The following is a 7,857-nucleotide window of genomic DNA, read 5'->3' as shown; positions in this document are numbered from 1 at the left end:
GCACCGATCGTCCTCTGCTAACACGTGCCCTGGGGCCTTCTGAAGCGAGTCTCCGAATCAGCGGAGCCCTTCATCGCCTCTGCAGTCTCACTGGGGCCACATGCAGGGATGCTGTCAGAAACGCATTTTCAGCTGAATTTTTCCAAGCTGTAAAGAGCTCTTTGGCCATTGAGGGGAGCCACTGCTTTGGTGTATGAGCTGTTCTAAAGAGGACTGCGGCTTTCAGACGCCATCACCGTTCTGCATCTTCTGAAGCCTGCCTGCTTCTCAGCTCCTATCAGGTACCCACAGAGTATGAAAAAGAAATTTAAAGTTGGCTAATTACTATATATCTAACATCTATAAAAAAAGACCGCTTTTTTACACGAGTATTTTTAATCGGATTTGAAGATGTTTATTGCATCCTGTTTGGTGAAAAACAAACAAATCATACGTGTATTTAGCACAAGCTGGTGGGATACACCGAGCCTAACGGGTGAGCAGCGGTCTGAGAACGGAGTCGTGCGCGGCCCGGCTGTGACGATGGTCTCCCGTAGGTCTCCCGTAGCAGTCGGGCACCGAGCGGACACTCCCTAGTTCTCTCCTTTCAGCACTGGCAGCAGCTCTCCACTGTCTCTCAGTTCCTAACAACAAAAACAGAAAGCAAAAATAGTATGTACGCACAGAGATCAAAAACAGAAACCTCCCAGACTGTACCCCAACCTGCGAACAAGAATAAACACTGGACTGGAATGAAACTCCAGCCACCAGCACGCCGGAACCAGGTGCCACGCCATAAAACTGAGCGCACCATCGGGTTACAAAAGGCACTCAAAACCCAAGAGCTTGTTCAGCATTAACGCAGACAACAATCAGAGCAACACAATGACACCTCCTATTTGAACAACAGCAATAAATGCGGGGGACAACTGTGAGTGACGTGCAAGCACGAATGTGGAAGAAAGCGGCAACGTGCTAGTCAAGGCCACTCCGGTGCGAGGTATGGGACACCCGCAGCCACACGGGGTCACGATTTCAGGCCAGCCCAGAAAGACCACAGTACTCGTACAAAGTGTACACGTAATGGCCAAAAACCACTAAAAAGACATAAACATCCAGAAATATTTTCTGCTTTCAGATTTAAAATTTGGAACACAGCTATCAAATTTAAAATGTGACAATAAATGTTAATTGAGACTTTCTAGTTTGAGATAAGCACTTAATTTGATGTCAATATTCAGGTTATTACTAAGCAACATGAACATCAATCAGTAAAACCACTAAAATCCATTTGACCTCCTCGCTGGTTAAACCCTAACAGGTGTGATCCCGTCATACAAACTAGACAGCACTCGGCGATGTCTTGAGATCTCCTACCTCCAGCCCGCTAACAAGCAGGCGTCCTACCGCACTGAAGGAGGAGGCAGCACTTTTCTGAGTGCCAGACCTGGGCCGGGGCGGGGGGAAGGGAGGGGCATGCAGCTCGTGGCGAGGCCCGGCAGCCACAGCTTTCCTGGCTGCCCAAACTTCTGTGTGTCTGTGTCCCCTCATCTCAGGGCACTGTGAGGACGGCCTAGCACAGAGGCAGCGCAGCTGGCACACGGGGGGACCCTCTTCACCAGCACCGCTGCTACCGGGAGCCGAGCTGGGCTGAACAGTCTCACCGTCGGAGCAAACGTTCTGCAGCAGGCACCGAGCACTGACCCGCTAATTAGCGGCCGTTTCTCGAAGGACACCAGACTGACCAAGTCATGGAATCACGGGGTCACTCCTTTATCCAGCCCTTCAACAACAAAGGCTCTCAGTGCCCTGAGGGCCAGCCAGAACGAACGCGAGCGGAACACCACTGACGTCCCGGGAACTGGAGGTGCAGGACTGGGCTCTGCAGAAAACCACCACGTGGCAACCTAACCGTCCCCAGCTGTCTTCCCGGGGCACACGTTCCCAGCATCACACACTGCCAAATGCATGTTTTTACCAGGTGAACAAGAGTCCTCTAATGTCCGGATACACACCTACAGAGAAGTCGCCCATAAAGCTCAGCTCTAGAATTAAATGAGATTTATTGAGCATTATCTTCCCACACGTTAACAGTGGCTCAGGCAGAGGCTACAAAACACTCAGACGATACAGGCTCAAGAGTATTTGGGGTTTGAAGGCTGTCTGTGTCTTAAACAAATAAAAGTACATATAACACAACAGATGCACATGTATTTTTGGTGCTTCTGGGCTACTCAAGAGCTGTTAAACGTTTTCTTCTCCTCCAGGAATGAGACACTTCACTAGGAAAACCGCCTCACAGTGCCCTAAGGAGCGTGAAGTCGAACGAGGACCGCGCGGCGGGGGGCTGCACGGGGAACCGGCAGGATGAGGGGCCTCGGCAGCAAACGGCTCCTGTGCTAGGGCGGACAAGACGACCCGGCCCACGGGGCGGACGTCACTGAGCGCTGGGCTGGGTCCTCTCACGTGATGAAAACAGGAGCTAAACTTATTTTAAAACAGTGCTACTTATCAGGTGCTTTCCACTTACAAAGTCAGACATGTGCCTCAGAGAGACTCTTCTAACCGGCAAGGCAAGCAGAGGGCCGGCCGGAGCGCGGGACACGGGAGCAGCCGCCCCTGCCGTAGAGGTCTGTGCGCCCGGAGCAGAGCCCGGCCTCGTCCTCAGGCCCCGTCCTGGGCCCCCGACCCCCGCCCACCGCTGTCTTCCCCCGACACCACGATGCCCGGCTGGGGTGGGGGGGTAGAGGAAGCAGAGCTGCAGCTCCCCTGTGCCAGCGGGGAAACTGAGCCGGGGAGCACACAGGTGCCATCGGGCGGGCGTGCCCGGAGGACAGCCAGGCCCACTGAAATTCACTGAGAGTTTATGTAAAGCAAACCAAAGGAGTAAGTTAATCATCAAAGATGTATTCTCCAAACATGCTTACAACCTGACAGACCTAACCAGGGTAAAAGCATCTGAGACCAGAGGTGGACAGGAGATGGGCCACCGCGGTTTCGCCCTGTGCTCTGGGAAACCGGGGCCCAGGCTCTCAGATCCGTCGCACAGCCGCAGGCCAGGCGGCACTGGGAGTCCGGCCTCTGCCCACGGCCTGGTGCGTGCCTCTCCATCCCCCCGAGTGCACACAAGGCAAAATGAAAGAACATGAGAAAATAGTACGATATAAATATAAAAGGACAGAACTTAAGGAGGAGGAGCAAAATATCCCTGTCGACAAGAGGGGCCCCGAGGGACACAGAAAGCATGCAAGTGCGGAACGTGCCAGTGATCCAAAGCAGAGGAGATGAGGAAAGAAAAGCTAAAAACATGGACGACTTAGCAGAGTGGGAGTAAAAATCAGATTTTGAGCTTGGCCATAATTAGAGCATCTCAGAACGCCAAGTTACAGTTTGGCCCTGAGCCGGCAGTCCCTCGGGAGATGACGGCGGTTGTACAGAGGCCCCACGGCAGGGGCATATCTGACTGGATCAGGGGAGGGTGAGAATGGTCTGATCCAGCAGGGGCAGTGAAAGAACAAGGTACTACGGACACAGAAGTGGTAACACGGGGTCAGAGATGACTGGATAGGAGGCCAGGAAGGAAAGCACTCAAGGAAGCCCCATAGTTACCTTTCAGTGTAAAAGGATAATTTTCAAACACGCCAACATTTCCGTCTTTAGGATACCAGATGAACTCCGACCTTACCTTAACAATATCCAGACCTCCAACAAGCTCCCCTTTCACATACAGCTGAGGGTACGTGGGCCAATTCGAGTAAGTTTTTAACCCCTGCCGAACCTACGGAAACAACAGGAACTCTGAAACCTTACTGTAAGACCCTAATGAGTAAAACTAAGGCAAAGGTCAAGAAACAAAAAACATAGAACTTACTTCTTCATCCTCCAATATATCAAATGTCTCATATTCAACACTACAAAAAGGAGAAAACATTTTAAAAGGAAATAGTTTCATTAAACAAAAATTATAAAACCTATTTCATGTTTTAGAAACAGTCAAGAAAAGGAAAGAGTTTTGTTGCTCCTGACATTTATAGTGGAAAATGGAAATGACTTTACTTTTCAATCCGTCAGGTACCCCACAGAACAAGTCAGCCCAAGATACAAATTTATCTGGATTCTTCTCTAGACAGTACTGGGTTAGACAGGGGTCAGCTAACCTTGTCTCAAAAGGCAAGACGGCCAACACACAGGCTCTGTCGGCCAGTCCGCTGCATCCGCTCACTGGGCTGCACCGCTCAGGAGCGGCTGGACAGGGCAGAGGGGAGTGGGCGTGGCTGTGTGCCGGTAAAACTTTACGTGCACGGGTCGGTGACCAGCTGCAGTGTGCCAACTCGCAGGTCAGACTTGTACCCGAAGTTTATACAAGTCTATCCTTAACACCACATTTCTACCGCCCACCCCGGGGCTGCTGCTTCTGACCTACTACCAGGTGCTCAGGGAGCAGGAGGGAGCAGCACTGAGGCCCACGGACGCCCACGGACACCCACAGACACCCACAGCTGGACCGGAGGCTCACTAGCCGGGACAATGACACTGTCAACAGACGCCACCTTACGGAGCTGTGCTTTCCCACGTGAAAATAATCAGACTTCAGAGCACAGATGCTGCTCTCGATACGCAGACACCAGCGAGAACGGTCTGGCTTCACGCCGTCTAACGAACACCACATGTAGAATGAATGCCAGTCACTGCATGGAAACCCAAGCACACGTACTCGCAGGGACGTCACTATCAGGTGGTCAAGGAATCAGCGTGCGTGTCGCACGGACTCCCACAGGGAGAATGGGAATATGTGCAGTCCCAAGAACTAGCCAAAGAAAATGCCACATGTAAAAGACTTCGGTTTCCTTAAAACTAAAACCACCTTCATAGGGAAATCTTGTTCACTTGTAAACAAGTTTCTAAGAAAATGGTCCATGGTGCAGAAAACATCAAAAACCAATAAATAAGACGACACAGTAAGTCAGCACCAAGCACCAAAATAGCAATGTCTGAAAGCACAAAATAATTAAAAGAAAAAAAAGCCCCAGTGGAGGCTGCCCTTCAAGGTGAGCTGAAGGAGGCAGGCGCTAATCTGGACAATGTCATGAAAGCGATGAGTTCCAGAACCATCTCCGAGGGTCCTAGGAGGTACTGGGCCCGCGCGTGCGTGTGTGTGTAGCCATAATGGCCAATGCATCTCCTGAAAGTTCTTGTACAGAGATGCGGTGGACACTTGGCACACAGCCTCTCAAGACGTGTCGCTGGGCCAGTGGAGGGAAGGCGTCAGAGTGGAGGCGCCGGAACACAAAGCCAGCAGCTCGTTCTCCGGACCGACGGCTCTCAGCGCCATCAGTCTGGTCGAGCTAAAGAGCCAGACAGGCTCCCGGCCCGCGCATCCCAGGTCTGCAGCTGGGAGGACTCTATCCCTGAAGAAGCCCCTCTGCTCTGGGGCAGCCGGGCTGGCAAACCCAAACATCAGACAGACGGGAGGGGCAGAAGGCGACGTTCTGGAGGCCCTGCACCAGACACACGGGCCGCCACGGCCCGGCACTGCGGCGCTCTGGCCTCACAGCCTTGTGGAGGGACACCCCGAGGGGACACACCGTCACGAGGGACAGGTGGACTCAGCGTACCATGCCAGGGAGCTATGACAGAAGGAAGACAAAGAAATGATGACCAGAACCCAGCCAGCCTCTCCGACGTCCACGGGCAGTGAGGAAGGGGCAGGCCAGAGCAAGACAAGACACTAGACTCTCCTCTGCAGATTGTCACAATCTTCTTGTGAAGAAATCAGTCATTTAGCTTTTTATGTCCCTAGAGTTGTAACTGACTACTTTCAACTCTGCCCATGACTATCTACATATTTCAGAGATTACCTTCCCCATAGCTTCATAGGTTTCGTTAATCTGTTTAAAGCTATGGCTAGAATACTTATAATATTAAAAAGAAGCTAGAATGAGAAAAGAAATTTTTTAAAAAGCCAAAACATTTGATAAACTCCACAGAACATGGGTGAAACATCTCCAAACAAGTGGTTTTGTTTTTAAGCAGAAAAATCAATGCAGTTTTCTTAACTGTCAGCATCGCCGCTGAGCAGATCAAAAAGCATGAACACAGCCATTTAACTTTCCCCACTTCTCAGATGCACCTAACGACCTCCGCAGATGCCCCAGCCGTTTCATAAACTGTTTAGAAATGAGAGTAATTTTAAGGAAAATTAAAAACCTCTGATACACTTTCCCTAAAATATCTTTACGCATGTTAAGGACTTTCTTCTGGGAAAGTAGACAAATGGTAACTTTAATGATCGCCTTCTAAGAAGCTCCTTTATTTACCAACTGGCTGACACTGGCCAGGAAACCCTACTGTGGTCTCAGTTGCGTCATTCACAGGACACTGTAGCAAAGATAAAGGAAACAGCTACAGATGTAACAATAAGAGGCATCAGTGGCAGAACTGAAAAGTTGGAATTTCTTTTTTTTTTTTTTTTTTAAAGATCTTATTTATTTATTTGACAGAGAGATCACAAACAGAGAGGCAGGCAGAGAGAAAGGGGAAGCAGGCTCCCCGCTGAGCAGAGAGCCCAATGTGGGGTTCAACCCCAGGACCCTGAGACCATGACCTGAGCCAAACGCAGAGGCTTAACCCACTGAGACACCCAGGCGCCCCAAAAAGTTGGAACTTCTTAAACACACCATTTGAAACCAAGATTTACGTACCCAGTACTATTTAGTATTTCCAGAATCTGTTTGCTGAATCCACACTTTGCTTCCTAAATGCAAAAAAAGAAAAAAAGAAAGAAATGAGTAAAGATGTATTACATTTTCTATGCAGCACACTGGTGTGGTCCCATGGTAGGTCGGTCACCAGGGTGGCATGGACACGCCCCAGCGCATACAGGCTCTGACCATCGGGGATGACACGTGTCCTGGAACCTGACAAGCTCTATGGTCAAACCTTCCTGAGTGGAGCCTCGACGCTCTGCAGTTTGACTCCCTCTCCATTTCACTCTCAACAGATGACCTCAACTCACCTAACCTTTCTGCAATGATGAGGATCATATCTTCCCATTCCCAACTACACAGTCACTCCCATTTTTTAAAATTTATCTTTAGAGAGTACTGACTTTTTTTTTTGAGGTTATGGCGCTGCGACATGGTTCCTGTCAGGCCCCAAATCCCAGCAATCCCATGGAACAACGAGGCCTCACATAAACTTCTTAACAGCACAAATGATTCTGCTTCCAAAATAGATCAACACCAGCCAGGCTTCCAGAAAACACTGGAGAATTCTGAGAATAAATATCTGCTTTAAATAATCACCAAGAAAATATAAAACGGTAACTTTATCCTGAGAAGTATTAACTTCCTCTATTTTGTTTTAATGAAATCAGTGAACCACTCAAAGAATGTAGGTCCTACCCTAGTGACCCCAGGATGTGGAAACCTTTACTACCAGCTTCCCAGTCGCTACCTTCACTGTAACAGTTACACTGACTAGTTACGTTAACTAGTTGGTTCCACTGTATGTTGACTCTCACACTAGCTATCACAACCTCATTCTCAATGACCCCGGAGGCACCCCGTCCATGTACACCCGGGGCAGTGGCGCCCGGGGAGCTTACGCGGGCGGCCGACACACCTGGGCAGCGCCTGCGCCGCAGGGAACGCAAATGCGCGTTTCTCTGTTCCGTCAGCCTCGCCTCTCGGGGCTTTAGCCTCCCCAGCTCCGAAACAGACCGCACTGTCCCCCTCTGCCCACCTCCGCAACTGGTTGAGAATAAAGGAAGGTAGCAGAGCCCAGTGTCTGGAGAGCTCGCTTCCAGTCCAAACACAGATGACCATCAGTTTTGCTCCAGCTGTCGGCGGGAGCGGTCTCTCAACCTTGATGTTCAAA

At 50.3% G+C, this 7,857-nt stretch overlaps 1 protein-coding gene across 1 annotated transcript in view; it reads right to left on the bottom strand.

Moving 5' to 3' along the window:
* Positions 1-371: 371 nt before the first annotated feature.
* The window catches only part of GLRX3 (glutaredoxin 3), a 33,377-nt gene continuing 25,891 nt past the window's right edge, over positions 372-7,857 (bottom strand). Inside the window, exons 8-11 of the mRNA XM_047702041.1 lie at positions 6,681-6,733; positions 3,851-3,890; positions 3,665-3,757; positions 372-623 (exon numbers count right to left, since the gene is read on the bottom strand). Coding sequence (XP_047557997.1) covers positions 573-623; positions 3,665-3,757; positions 3,851-3,890; positions 6,681-6,733 — 237 coding nt within the window. The 3' untranslated portion in view covers positions 372-572. The remainder of the gene's footprint in view (positions 624-3,664; positions 3,758-3,850; positions 3,891-6,680; positions 6,734-7,857) is intronic.

This window comes from Lutra lutra, chromosome 14 (genome assembly GCF_902655055.1).
Source record: "Lutra lutra chromosome 14, mLutLut1.2, whole genome shotgun sequence".
NCBI lineage: Eukaryota > Metazoa > Chordata > Mammalia > Carnivora > Mustelidae > Lutra > Lutra lutra.
Note: the sequence above shows the minus strand (reverse complement) of the source record. Positions and strands in the feature narration are given on the sequence as shown.